Here is a 15,463-nt window from a genome sequence, read left to right as displayed (position 1 = left end):
GTCATAAAATTGAATTTTTTATGAGTACCCTATGCCAGAAAGGGTTAATTTCGGAAAATCACCCCGGTGAAGCGAAGCGTAAAGCAGAAAAGGCAAAGGCCAAACGCTGTTGACAAAAACAAGCGATGTTGTGTATTGGATATATACGCTCACACACACAGACACAAATATAGCATGGGTCGTCTCGCCATTTGTTGATTCACACCTTTTGGCAATGGGTTTTTCGCTGAATTTTAAACAAGTGGCAGGGAGCGACTGAGCTGGCCGTGAGATGGGGCTTAGGACGGGGTGCGAGCACGCTGATTAACGGAAGCATTACTCACAGCGAGGGGCGCTCAATCAAGTGAAAAATTCAAATGTTTCGAACAGCTAAAAATATCAACACAAAAGGGAAATTGTAGACTATAAAAGCGGGCAACTGTAAGTGGCAGCAGTGGTGTCTTCTCTCCCAGCTTACCAGCCGCTGATGCGCTTTGGCGCTTTGGCGCTGTTGCTGTTGCATTTATTGCACTTGTTAAGGCCAGCAGCTGCTGCAGCGGAGGGACGCAGCTCGGGAAGGCAGCAAGGCGGCAGAAGCAAGTTAAAAAGTCATAAAATGATATTTATTTCATTTCGCTGCTGCGTAATGCGCACTAACTGGGTGGTGGTCTGCCTCGCGGGTGGCATAAGCAGCCACTAAGGCGCGGCAGCCGCTGAAGCCATCTACAGCAGAAGAGGAAGCAGCTGCAGGAGAAGCTGAAGATGTGCTATAGATTTGCTTTTTATGTGAAATTTATATTTCAGCTCCAGAGCGAGCAGAAGTCGGCAAAATAACAAAGAGTGAAACGGGCTGTCAGCTGGGCTGGAAGGGAGGGGATGCATCTTGTGTCTTGGGGCGGGATTGGGTGCTCACTTGCGTTCGGGATGGGGGCTAAAGCATTTTCACACAACTATTTGCCGCTTTTATATAGTTGAAGCTTTGACTTCTTGCCAGGGGTTGCAGAATACGCTTTGGAAATGGCAATGGAAATGCTCTTCTCCATCCTTGTGGCTTTTTAATGTTTTCTTGTTAAAGTTTATTGAAAAACTTTGGACAGTCACGTTTGAGTAGTCAGCGGGTGCCCTGACTAACAGATATATACATATATATATATACATACATATAGAACGTATCTGGTGCCTGTCCAGAAATGAAACAGCTGCACGAGTGCACGCCCCAACGCCCACGAAACTGGAGCAAAGCGATTTTTGCCGTTTCGTTAAAGGGAAGAAAAGAAAAGAAAAGAAAAGAAGAAAAAAAACATGCATATAAAATATTTTCCGCTTTCATTTTTTAGAAGAGATAGACGTTGTCGGCCGTGGGGCTTTGCCAGTTGCCTCTCTTAGAGGGCTTGGTCATGTTTGTTCATAATTGAAATTTCGCGCTAAAGAGGAAGTAGATATTGTTCTCCATTCCCAAACACTTGTTGTTCCAGAGTGCGCTGCCTGAAAGCTTCTCTTGCCAGGGCCAATCGGGGATGAGCGAGTGGCCGGCCAATGGTGTTCATAAATGCAAAAATGCTCCAGTATTTATGGGGGAAAGTGCATTGAGGCTAGTGAAGAGCACATGTTTTGAGAAACACGATGAAAATAGTCTGCGAGGCTGCCTTTGTTTCGCCTGAAATCTCTGCGCCTGAGCGAGCACAATTTCAAGAAAAGAAAATAAAACGATATAACATTCAAAGATTCATAGCGCACATTCTGTGTATTTTAAATGGAATTGATGCTCTTATTTATTTTCGTATAATCCTCTTTTGCCATTTACTTTCCTAGCTTTTGTCAGAAGTTGTTATCATTGCCCTTGGTTACAACTGCCAGGCAGTTATATATACATATATAAGTTAGGATCGCAAGCGAAAAAAGAAGCTTAGGCAACGAGTTAGCATCGTATATTTAACATACATGAGCGATACCATATGATACCTTAACTTTAGTCAATGCCTTGATTTATCCTTTGACTGTAATGATATACCCGTGATATATGCATGTATATTTGCCCTTCTCCTGCATACTTTATGCTCTTTTCACTGCGTTTTCCTCAGCTATTCTAGCCCATTTATTTTCCTCTTTTGCTGCATGCGCCTGTCGCTGTCTTCTGTCCTCTGTCGTCTGTCAAGATGCATCGCCAGTTGTTCCCACTTTGTATTGCTGCCCCTGAGCTCCACATATACACATGCTGAATGCAGCTCCATCCTTGCACGTACTCCAGTGTGACATGTGCTTCCTCTGTTGTATTTTTGTTGGCCTCCCCACAATATTTTTGCTGTTATTTTCCACATGTGAAATTGAACTTTGCATCTTGGCGCAACGTGGCAGCTACAAACGCAACGCCATACCATTTTTTTTGTTTTCGTCTCTTTTCTGTTCTCGGCTGCGTCCACATCCAATGCTGCACTTGACTTGTGGCGCCCTCCATCCAAAAGTATTGCTCCCTTCTCCCATATTCTATGCTTGTGACGTTGTTTTGACACTGCGAACGCGCGCGCGTGCTTATAAATAAATATAAAGCATATATATACATACATATTCATATGCATGTGTATGTAATATGTATGGAAATATGTTTGGGAAATATTTCCACGCTTCTGTTCCCTGTTGGCTGGCAGCGCACATGTGTCGCATTTGGCTGATGGTTAGGCAGGTCTGGTGAGGACTGAGGGTGCAGCCCCTTCTTGTTTTCCCTTTGAAGTTCATAAAAATTAACAAAAAATCAATTTAAAACACAAATGAAGAGCTGATGAGGACGCACAATGACTTTGAATGCCGCTCGAGAAATGTTTACGTTACAATTGAACTGTGCGGCGCCTGTGATCTGAGCTGCCACGCCCACAGTAACTAGGGGTTGTTGCTTGTTGTTGCTACGAAATGCTGTTGCGCGTGTTGATTGCCCATCAAAACAAAGCCTGGCACATGAGGAGCACAGCTTGAGATTTGCATAGTTCGCTCAGTCCAAAACGAGCGCAAATAAATCCACTGCTAATGCCAAGAGCTTCAATCCGATATATATATAAATATTTATGCGTGTGCGTGTGTGTATGTGCATAGTCGTGTAGCTACAACGACGTGCAACAAAAAACTTGTGAACATAAAAATAGCGACGATTATGATGAAAATATTCATGCGGCAAACGGAAGCCGTCGCCAAGTGCCATGGCTATGTCCCAGGAGCCATACATTCGCAGCGTGTCTCCGACCGCCCGCTTTCCATATATATATATATATATATATACATATTTGTATATTATATATATACATACATATTAATGTGTGTTAGTGTTTGTGTATTTTGCAGCAGTGTTAGTTGCTTATATTCCAACGTTGGGCAGCCCATTCGAGTTCCACTTAAGGCGTCATCAGTGCCAAATGCGGCACTATCGAGTGGGGCTAACTCTTGAGATACTCAAAAGTCAAAAGATGGCAATATCCAAAGAAACGGTCGGCATTTTAAACTGTCGAGTACCGCCCGCTAATAAGTCAAGAAGAAGCAGCAGCAGCAGCAGCAGCAGCAGCACACATAATTAAATTTAATGCTCAACGCACAGGGTAAAACGCAGGCCAAAGCAGACAGTCGATTGGTTGGTCGGAGGAGGAGTAGGGGCAGTGGCAATGTCTTTATCCAAGCATCGAAATTCAATTTACTACAAAATCCCGCGCATTGGCGTGGCAATGCCAAGCGAAATAGAAAATGCCAGAAAATGTGTCTCGTTTTGGCCAAATCCTGTCATAAATTGTGGCACAGCCCAAAAAGCCCGGCAACAAAAGACAGACGCCCGGACTATATCCAAAAAGAAAATATGCTGATGTCGATGTCGAATTATGATTTGTTTTTCTTCTTTTTTTTCGAGTGGCTGCTATCCCAAAAAGGGCAGAAGCCAGCCGGTCGCCCGGGAAATGAGATATGACCGATGTTGCTGCTGTTCCTGCTGCTGCCTCAAGGTTAGATACTCTACAATAATCGGAGCGTAAATTACAACAACCAGTTGATGGCATCGTAAAAAGCACTAGGCACCAAGCTGTAGCAACATAGCAACACTTAAACACATACACTTGCACACACACGTATGCACTCACACACACACACACACACACACACACATACTTGCAGACACTCAGACACATGCTCGACCTCGCAAATTATAAAGTTGTTTGGCCAAAACTGCTGGCTGGCAAGTTTTCGTTTAAGTTTTCCCTTTCTTCACATGTTTTCTTTTTTATTTGAGGAAAAAAATCTGCAGCACGTTTTATGTAACGCACATTGATAAGCATTTTGGCAGTCGGTGAATGATTTGCAAGTTTGCACAAAATGCTTGCACAAGCCATCGTTTTGTGCAAACGTGTGCGGATATCCAGCATCGAAGCTGAGTCGGGAGGAGGCGGAGCCAGGCATGGCCAGCCCATGTTTCGTTTGTTGGTCAGACACATAAAATAGAAGGCAAGTAACTCGCTGCAGGGCACAGCTTTGCATATCTTAACATAAAATCCTTAAAGTTTTTTTTTCTTTTCCTTTGGCATATGGCAAACGAGTAAATATGATTTCAAATGCCAACGATTGCAAGGATTCTAATTCAATATCTGAAGTACTTGCAATGATTTCTTTGATTGTGCTATGATATATTTGTACCCGTTAGCTTGCATATATGATTCAAAAGAGTATGATCGTGAACATGTATGCTAAGAATGTGGTTAGTTTATAGATAAATCTACATATATACTCTGGATAGGCTAAATACCCCTTCAGGGGCAAATAACTGATGGATTGGTGATCAACGCATAGCCCAAAGAGTTAGAAAGCTGAAATTTGGACTGAAAATATTTTATAGCAGCCATTTGCGATTGCATAGATATTTATTTAAATTCATGTGGGGCCTGTTTTTTGTGAAATTCACCTATCCTGGTCAGAAAGTGCTTTAGTTTTGACTTAAAGCAGCGAGCCAATTATACGGTTTATAGATCGGTAAAAAAAAACATATTTTTAAACATATATTTAAATTTTACATTCTGCAATCAGTTAGAATTTAAGACATTTTTGTATAATATGGTCTTCCAATCCACCAAATTTACCAGGAAATCTCGTGTACGGAAATTTTTAGAATCCATATCGTTATAAACCTTCAAATAACGGTTTCGTCAAATTTTGTCAAATGGTGTAGTGGGCAGTATGTGGAATAGTTATATCTTAAATATTTATCAAAAAGATAAGTCATTCGAGGCCGGAAAGTACCAACTATTATTGAAATAAACTAACGAATACCGTTTCAAATACAGTTTCCGCATATTTTTGCACACATATGTACATAAACAATTTTTTTTTTAATAAACAAAAGTTCTTGAAACAAAGCATTCTGGATGCGCACGTTTGCACATACAAACGTAGATAAAAATAAATATAAATATGTGCGTTCATATATGAAGGTGTACATCAATAGCCGAGGGTATCTTCTGGGAAATCAGTCTGTCAGCTAGTAAATTGTGCAACGTGTACTTACTGTTCTTTTGAAAATCCTGCGACTCCTCTTCCGCCAGGGTGCCTTCCGGCTGCAGACATAGCAGCAACAGCAACAACATCACCGAAACGACAATTGAAACCATGCTCCCAGTGTCCAGCAGCGTTCGCGTTCGTGATTTTCGATGTGTATTGTGTTGTTGCTGTTGCTCGTGCTGTTGCCAATCGGTGAGTGTTGCGCTTGTAGATGTTTTGAGTTGCATTTTTGTGGTTGCTGCTGCTGTTGCTGTTGCAGTTGCACTTGCTGTTGCCATTTCGTGTGCTGTTATTAAAAACTGCATTGTAATCATTGCGTTGTGCTCGAACACAGAAACGTCTCGTCATTTATGTGGCAAACTTCAATTTGGACAATAAGTCAAAGCAACGAAACCAAAACCAGGGATACCAATAAAAATGGCCGCAATACATGTGGTTGCCGCGACGTTAATAGACAGACGCCGTTATTCTCTTGTGTCGCGCTTGTGTGTGTGTGTGTGTGGCGTTTCGTAAGAGCTGCTGTTGGCTATTTCCGTTTCCGTTGCCGTTTCCGCTTTTCACTTTAATGAAGCGCCAACGCGCCTTTAGTTAGCTTTCACTTCAAGTTGGCCCATAAAAAAAAACACACTCGCATTTCAACTGGCATTTATATGTGGCTCAGCCGTTGGTTTCTTTTGATGGCTGCTGTTTTGTGCTCTGCTGCCACGGGAATCTTAATGTCCTTTTACATGTTTATTTGCACTTTTATTGCCTTTTTGGCATAGCAGATTTGAGAAGTCCCTCGACTGCCGCACTGCAAATAGAAAAGCAAAAATAAAACATGAAACATGAGCTCCAGAGTAACTTCTAGGGGTTTGCTTTCACCATTCGCCAACCCAATAACCAAAGCCAGACAACAGCTTTGATCAAGGCAATTGCTGGCCTTGGTTATACACTCACAAAGGGTATCGCAATATAGTCTTGAGTTATTTAACGCTTGGAAAGAGACATCTCACACCATAAAAAGTATACATACTTAGAGCTTCAATTACGAACAGCTACCATACTCGAACGGCTCCCAAAGTCGGACATTTTTCTACCACGCAAGCTCTTTATAATTTATTCATAATTCATATACTAAAGAAAATATGAAATTATTAAGAGAGAGAGAACAACGGTTTAGCCACTTGTCTGCCTTCTGGATCAAACATGGGTCAGAATAATAAGCGACTTTTGCAGCTCAATGTCTGCAAGGGTATTTAAGCGTCGACAAGCAAATAGGCTAACTAGCCAATCTTGCTGTTGTTCTTGCTTTAGCAAAATATGAAAAGTGCTAATAAAATATTTTTACTGACTTGCGAGGCACACACATCAAGCAAATTGAACTCGTAAACTTGGTTGCCGCCAAAGGGTAAGCGGCAGACTTTACTGGCCTGGAACTGGCCCCGTAGCTGGATACCAAATTTGATATTTTATGTGCCCAGCGCATCGATGAAGTGTGATTAATGGCGCATTTCAATGTGAGTCTTGTAATTAAGGACGCCAACGTAGATTTATGAGTGTTGCTGCTGTTGCCACAGCTGTGTCAGCACGGCCTGCAACCAATACACCTTAATCCCGGCTGCTCTATTGTCCGGCCAAATGTTGCTGCTGTTGCTGACTGTTAACTGCGTACTAAGCACGAGCGTCGGTCATTAAACAACGCATCAAAATTGATAAACCAACCCCCTGGCCACTGAAATAGTAGCAGCCAGCACCCCCAGCCGCACCCCCGTGCCCATCACCAACCCTTATCGTTGGCAGCGCGTTGTTAGCCAAGCGTTGCAGCCACGCATGTGTCATGGTTTGTTTGGCTTTGGCCCAATGTGGCTGGCTGCATTAATGAAGTGAGGATGGGCGCGACAAGAGCGGCGACAGGCACGCGAATGATTTTTGATGCTGCTGCGGCTCACCTTACGCCCCGAAATGCGTAATTATGCAACATATTCCGCATTTTTTTTGTGTGCTGAGTGCGGTTCTGCGTTAGTTAGTTTGTTTGTTAGGGCTGGCGTCCATTTTTGGGCTGTGCTGCTTAATGAGCAGCAGACTAACCCATAAAAAAAGGGAATAAAAGTTCATAAATTTTTATGAACTTTGAAGAGGTATTTTGATTAAAATGACAACCGAACGCAATGCAAGGAGAACAGAGGTACGATTGCTGCTAACTGCCTGCCGAGCCATTTGCCGTTTGCATTTAATTGCATATTTACTTACGCCTCCATAAAAAGTTGTTACCTTTTCGATTCATGTTACCTGTAAATAAGTGAACAAACACAAGCAGTCGACAGCTTGAAAGCAAAAACTTTGCTCATTAGTAAATTTCATGTCGGCAGCATATAGTCCAACATTGGAAAGAGAAAAAAAAAGGTACATATACAATGAGTAGTTTCTGGCGCAGCTGCTGCTGCTACTCTTAGCAGTTAGTTAGCATATTTTATTACTGATTAATTAACTCGGAAACATTAGCTATCTGCGCAGAGTCCTTGCATTAGGCAATGCCTCTGCCCTGGACGAGTCATTGAAATTGAACTTGGTGGATTTGCTAATTAAAAAAGTTTGCCGGCACATGAATACGAGGTGTGATTCCTTCCTCTTCCTGTTCCCTTTCTTAGGCTGTGGCCATTGCGTGTGTCTGTTGCACAACTTTTGACATCAATTGACAGCACTGAACACACAGCAGTCTGGTCAGCGGGCGCATTAACTGTCCAGTAGTGTCATTTTGCTCGAGATTCAGATTATTTTCATTTATAAATAGCTTGGCTATCTTTCGACTATTGACTGTATGTAACAGGATCAGCGTTGTCTGCATCAAAAGTCGACTACAGCTTTGGCATCTCACCTATTTTTGTATTTTGTTTTGAGCTCGACCCAAAGGCAATTATATATTTGCTTGTTTTCGACTATTGATTGGCTTTTTGCCCAGGTGTGCCTTCGTCTGAAACAACACTTGCCTCCAGCTCTCAGCATTCTGAAACATGACTGAGTCTGGGGCCTTGAGCCCTGAGCCATGTCAAATTACCGCAGCTACTCCATCATGTTTAATTCAAGTTCTGGCAGGTGTACCCACCCACGCACACAAGACCAGCACCTCGGCTACGGCTGTGGTTGACATGGAGGCGCGTAAATTTATGAGCGAATGCTCAACTTTCCCATAAATGTTCATCATAATGTGACACAATTTCCCCAAGATTTAACGCCGCATCAACCCAGGCGCCCAGCCATCGAATGAGTCTGAGCCATTGGAATGCGAACGGGTATGCGAATGTCATGGCCATTGTCATGCCTTGTGTGCAATTCGCATGCTTCATAAAGTCGCTAGGCGCATAACTCGTTTTACTTTTTCTCCCACACAGCAGCTGATGGCAGCTGACATAAATTTTAAAATGAAATAAAAATAATAATATAATAAGAAATATAAATTCTAGCGCAAGTCAACGCCTTGACACACACACACACACACACATGTGCTCACACATACATTATATAGATAGACATAGCATTGCTTCTTATCAAAGCCAAGACAAGACGGGGCAGCTGGCACTGAGTCATGACGGGCAATCACAGTCCTTGCACTGACTGGGCCTTAAGACCGTGCCAGAACCCTACAGCAACAGAAGCGACTGCAATTGCTGCTCCGCTATGAAGGGTGCCTGTCTGTATGTGTGCATGTGAGTTGATGTGTGATATCATAAGCATGCGTCTGACAAGGATAAGCACCGCTACTGTCACTGTCGCAGCAGCAGCAGCAGCAGCAAAGGCAGCAGCAACAGCCCCTGGCGACAATGCGTGCTATTACACCGCGCGGCATACTTTTAGCGCCACTCAAAGCACATTTCACTTTCATTGTGTGCGTGCGTGTGTATGTGTGAGTGTGCAAATAAAAGTTGAATTATGACAAAAGGCATGCATCAGGCAGCAGCGGCAACAACAACAATAACAACAACAGCAAGACCAATAACAACTATGGCCTGATAATGTGCTCTTCACCCACCACCTTGGCTCGTCCTTAAACGTGTGTTTACTTAACGCGTGCGTTTGATTGTCTGTGTGTGTGTGCCGTTTAACATGTCGTATGCGCAATTTGTGAAATATGTGAGCGCTTTGCCAGCCAGCATGAGTAATGAGTTGCCCGTGTGTGTGTGTGTGTGTGTGTGTAGTGTGTGAGTAAGCAATTAGTTGCCTTTTCAGCTGAAATAAAAGCAAATCTTGCGAAAGTTCAGTAGGGGGTTAAACACACAGCAGCTCATTAATATCCTTTATACGTTTATTACAGCAACTGACAGCATCTTATGAAAAACATTAATAAATGCGCAACACCACATCTAACAGAAGCAATAGGCACAACAACAACAGGCAAAAGTAGTTATTGGATTAACAAAGGGAAATCGCATCACGCACGGAAATCCAAATCAATCAGATAATGCAATATTATTAATTGCCCCAATACGTTTGGTTAGCCAAAAATCATTAATTTGCGAATATTAATCGGCAAAGCTCGCACATTGGGATAATTTAAAATATATGACATATGCCCGTAAATTGTTCCTTACCCCAACGAAATGCAGTTTAACCAGCTGACCTTTTGGCCTGAATCACAATTTTTTTATGTCTGACTCAGTTTTTCATGTATTTTTAAAAATACTTTTTCTTTTATATTTTTTTCATGTTGCCATAGTAGCACTAGCAAGAAGCCTTTTTTATACCCTTTATCAATCGAAACTAGGTAAAAAGGGTATAATGTATAATGTGAAAATATATGTTACAGGCAGAATGAAACATCTCCGAGATCATAAGAATTGTATATTCTTACTCAAGAGCTGACACAGCCCACTCGTCTTTCATACTAATCGAACTATTAACACCAGAGCAAAAGAATAGTATAAATGATAAATTGAATGTTTCTGACGACAACTTGGATCTGGACTCAGAGTATCTCCTAGTCGGAAACTGGCCACTGGTGCCCTCTGGGATATTTTTTTATTTATTTTTTTTTTGGGCACGCGTCCAGTTTAAACACACACAGACGCATGCACACACTATTCATGCATAAATCACTTTATTTATCCTGCACTCGTTCTTTTGCCATTTCATACCCTTTAGATATAAAATGGGTTAAAAACGGTCACATTATTAACTAGGATTTTATTTATTATTCTTCGTCAGCAATTCCAGCTTGGTTGGTCGTTTATAAGTTATTTATTTAAGAGAATATTAGCTCTAGAAACTCTATGCCCAACATTTATTAACTATACTCTCACTGAGTGGGAGAGACCTGGGTGCAGGATATTTCCTAATCGAACTCTATTTCCCTAGTTTGGTGGGCTTAATTAAGTACTTCACGTATATGCTAGAAAAATTAATTTGATTAACTATTGCTAAGAATATAACTTTGGACTGCCAATTTGAAGAGTTACAAGCAAATGTGGTATTTTATTTAGTTTCACTGCAATCTTTGAATTTTGCAATTTACCGTACTTGAGGCGATGATTGTGCTCAGGAAAACGGAATGTTAGTAATTAAATAGAGTGCAATTGATTCTCAATAAATGCCACATTTTCATTAGATGTGGCTTAATTAAATAAATGTTAATTTTTGACAGCTTTAAGAATCATCTGCATCGCCCCAAAGTATTTTATCGTGCCCTGAAAAACCTTTATTGAAAACAATTTACCTATGTTTAAGCCTTAACCAAATGTAGAAATTTAATTGGCTTTAGATTTTATGACCAGCTCACGTCAGTTACTTGAAATATCCTGTGAGCCTGAATGCATATGTGAGTCTTTTAGTTTAACTTTTGTTGTGAAATGCCCAACACTAACACTCTTTGGCTGTGAAGAGAGATGCGAAGGAAGGGGCTACTGCCAAAAACTGCGGCTTTTGCTGTCATTCACAGGCCACCCCGAATCCAGTGAGCTACTGTAGCAGACCCCAGCTCATCCCCTTTAACTTGCGCCCAGTGTACTGGTCTGACAGCTTCATATAAATAAAACGAGTGCACAGACACAGATACACATATTCAGATACAGCTGCTGCTTGTCCTAGCTGCTGTGTATTCTGGCGGTGCGGTTGCCCAAAATCTACCTTAAATTTGACAACATGCGGCAGCACAGGTGCCGCAGGTGGCGCAGCTGTCGCTGATATTTAGTCATCCCGACTCGCACCGTCACCCTGACACTCCGTTATCCCTGCGGGTGTCAATCAGAGCGTTGCCAAATTATGTATTTGGGGGGCTGGCAGCTTTAAGTTTTCGCAGCGGCTTAGTTGAACTTTGTTTGATATTAATGAGGTGGCATTTGTCAGCGATGAAATTTTTGCAATTTAAATTAACATCAGCTGCAATTAGATTAAACGTTTTTAATTTACAGAAATATTTGCACGTGGCAGGCATGACCCCACAAACTTCTCATCCCAGCATGCGATTGAAAAACCCAAATTTGAATTTAAATTGAAGTTAGTTTGGCAGCAGAAACCCCAAGGAGCATACCCTTTGAACGCCTTCTAATCCTTCAATTAATATTCTTCAGTGCCCAGACAGCAACAACAATTGGACCAAATGTGACCCAAAGAGTTCAGCAATTCGAACCATTTTCGTGGTTGGAATTTTTGTGTTTCAGCCCGCAATTATTTAACTCTTGCGTCGTTTTTTTCTGCTCTCACATATTTTGTTTTCCATTAAATGCATAATTTATCTTTAAGAGTAAGCGTTGTTCTCATTTTCTGGCATTTGCCCCCATGAAACTCACATCTGATATGGGTGTGGATGTGTGGGCACAAGTTTGCTTTAAGTTTGTCGCTTGTCACCTGTTTAGCCAGCCGCACTGTAACCGCATCTAATGTAAACGGAGACAAAAGAAAGCCAAGAAGGCGAGCTGACGAGCTGGTACGCTGGTCGATGGGCGTGTCCGCGTTTACTTCATTAAAACACATGACCTAGCCCCAGCCATGAAGCTGTCTTTGGTCTTTGTGTTTGGTGTCAGTTGCTGACTGACTTTGTTTGAATTTCATTATTTATTCTCTTATCAGAGCGTAAGGATAACGTTCCCAGCAAAAAGCCCAACTGACACAACACAAACACAAAAAATAATTAATTATGCGCCCCTTTTTAAAGCCACAAATATAGCTGTACACATGGCGTATGATTATTTTTCTTGTTTTTTTGCACAGCACAACATAAACTCTTGTTAAGCCACTTTTGACAGCTGGGAATTCATTTGGAGCTCGTTGTGGAGTGGGGCGCCTCCACCTGGCGCCCGGCCAGCAAAAACTTGCAACTTGTTTTCATATTAATTAGAAAAGTAAACAAAGCGGCAAGCGTTGAGGAATCAAATTAAATGTAAATAGACGAACAAGCGGGTCAAAGATAGAAGCCCTCCAAGGAAATCAATTACTGGAAAGAGACTTTAGGGTACGCGCTGGTCGAGCTAATTAGCTGCAGCTGCTTGCGCAGGGTAAAGTCCATATGCTGCTCGGTATTGTCAACAACAGATTTTTCATAAATGAAAAAATGAAAAAATGACAGCAATGCATTTGCATTTTCCCATTTCGCGTTTTCACATTTCGAAATTCGCATTTGGCGATGCGAGTCGAAAGCGAAAGTTGATTTTTAATTAGCTGCACTAAAAATAAATTGCACAAACGTGTCTGGCATTTGGGAAAAACAGCGCAGCGCTCTGCAGATTCTTGACATATTGCCAACAGCTGCACGTGCTAGAGAGCGGGGCTAGTGGGGACGAGCAATGGCTGAGGCGTTGCCACGCGTCGCTTCATGGAAATGCATTTGGGTTTTCCTAGCGCCTGCCTGCCACGAGTCAAACAGATGGGCGGGTAAGCCGCGTCGGTTCTGGAATTTGAATTTTCAATGCATGCGCTTATGTAACGATTGGGTTAGTGCGGCCTGCGCTCAGTTATCGTTATCGGCCACTTAGGCGACTCTGTCAGCCAAAAAGTAAACAATTTAATGTATAAAGTTTTTGGTCACAGCGCAAAACAAGCGCCTGCCGACTGCCGCCTGCCGCCTGCTGTCTGCTGCCCCGACACATTCTCGACAGACCCCTATGGAGCTGGATAACAAACCATAGCCAAAGTTTTTTGGGCAATCATTAAAATTCATTTCCCATCGACAGTCAGCAAAGACACATCCACAAACACACCCAATCACAGACACACACACTCACACACACACACACGCACACACACTCGTTATAGATGACGCAATTTAGTTTGAATATCTATGGCAGCTTCCACATCCTCTACATTCCTTCTCTATATATGTACATATGTATTATGTATACGCGGCTACAGCTACCCAAATCGATGTCGCTGTCGCTGCTTCTGCTTTGTGTGTTTGCCTGTTTGTGTGAGTTTGTGTGTGTGTGTTTTCAGAAGTGCCTCGCAGCGATTTGAATGCGGCAATTCCTTTTGAATTGATCCCAAAAGTGACCTTTGATTTTCGATACGATTTCAGTCATTTTCACATGGCCAGGGCCAAAAGTCTCCAGCGACTTTTACTAGCAAAACACAGACACACACATACATACGTATACATATTCCATAGGAACAAGGGCCATTTTGTTTGTATAGTTTAAGTGCCCGCATTAGTAGCGCATATAAATTTTGTCGCTCAACTCGACAACAACATTTACAAGAAGAGCAACAACAACAACAACAAGGAGAATATCAGCGAAAGGCAACGACAACGACAAAAGCGACGAAACGAAGCGAAAATCAAACTAAAAGTTCGCCACATGAAAATCATAATTCAAACGTTGAAATCAGCACACAGATTGCCCCTGTCTGCATGTGTATGCGTGTGTATGTGTGCCTTTGATTGTTTAGTGCTTGCTGGTTGTGTGCGTGTGGGCATGAATACACAATGGAAACTATTGAAAATACGTAAAGCCTCTTTGGTTGCCTGCCTAGCGGCATGTCCTTGTGCTGCTTCTGTGATTTCTGCCTGCCAACCGCTCATCTCCTCCGTTGTCCCATCATTTTCTCTGCACCCTTTTGTCCCCTTCGCACTGTGAGCGTGTGGGTTTTGTTTTATTGCCAGGCTGACTCGTTGGCAGCATTTGCTTTTTGCAAACACTTTCCCCAGTAGAAATAGGGCCCGGCTAGGTACGGGGCACTAGGTGTATGGGGAATCGGTTGCTTCGTTGCCCATTGTGTGAGGATAATCGAAGCCATAAATAACAGGCGCGAACGCGTTTTTTCGTTGGCTAACAGCAGAAACAACTACTACGACAAAAGCAACAACAACAACAATAACAAGAACAATAGCGAAAAGCCCCCGATAACAAAAGTGGCAAAAGTGACAAACACCGGGCAACTGTCAGCCGTCCACGTGTGATCCCTCCCCCCTTGCCAACGTTGAGTGGGCCAACTCGTTAGCAAATCCAATTTGTGCGTGTATGTCAACAGTTTCGCTGCAGCAACAGTAACAGTAAGTGCTGATGCTACTGCAGCAGTAGCTGATGTAACCGGCGCTCATAAAATTTGCGCCGCTGCAAAAAATCCGGCAAAAATCGCGTGCGTCATCGTGTGACACAGTTTCAGAAACAGGTGTTGCTGTTGATGCTTTTTTTTTACTTAAAAATCAATTAAAAATTTACATTTCATTCACACAATAAATTATTTCCATAATAGCCACAGACCGCACAAACACAAACACACACTCGCACGGCCAAAGTAATATTGTATGAGCCCATGCGAGCAAAAACATGTTCAAACAATTAAGGGTTGCAACTGCCTGTCGAAGAGTTACCCTGCACCAATCTCCAATTTTTTCTACAAATCTTAGACATAAATTGTCCATTTGTTTTCGCAATTTCAACATATCCGTATCACAATAAAATCTAGTTGTTTTTTTTTTTTTAAAGCTAGTATAAAAGCTTCTATAAAGTCAGATTTTAAGTGAATTATGAAACATAAATGAAACAAATGTTTATAAACT

At 42.2% G+C, this 15,463-nt stretch overlaps 1 protein-coding gene across 4 annotated transcripts in view; it reads right to left on the bottom strand.

Annotated features, from left to right (window-relative positions):
- Nucleotides 1-15,463, bottom strand: part of side (sidestep) — a 68,152-nt gene that overhangs the window by 40,611 nt on the left and 12,078 nt on the right. For all 4 annotated transcript variants that reach the window (XM_015171366.3, XM_002054713.4, XM_015171364.3 and 1 more), the window contains one exon: nt 5,504-6,289. In XM_015171366.3, the coding sequence (XP_015026852.1) occupies nt 5,504-5,810 (307 nt within the window). In that variant the 5' untranslated portion in view covers nt 5,811-6,289. The remainder of the gene's footprint in view (nt 1-5,503; nt 6,290-15,463) is intronic.

The sequence above is a fragment of the Drosophila virilis genome, chromosome 2, assembly GCF_030788295.1.
Source record: "Drosophila virilis strain 15010-1051.87 chromosome 2, Dvir_AGI_RSII-ME, whole genome shotgun sequence".
Classification (NCBI taxonomy): Eukaryota; Metazoa; Arthropoda; class Insecta; order Diptera; family Drosophilidae; genus Drosophila; species Drosophila virilis.
Note: the sequence above shows the minus strand (reverse complement) of the source record. Positions and strands in the feature narration are given on the sequence as shown.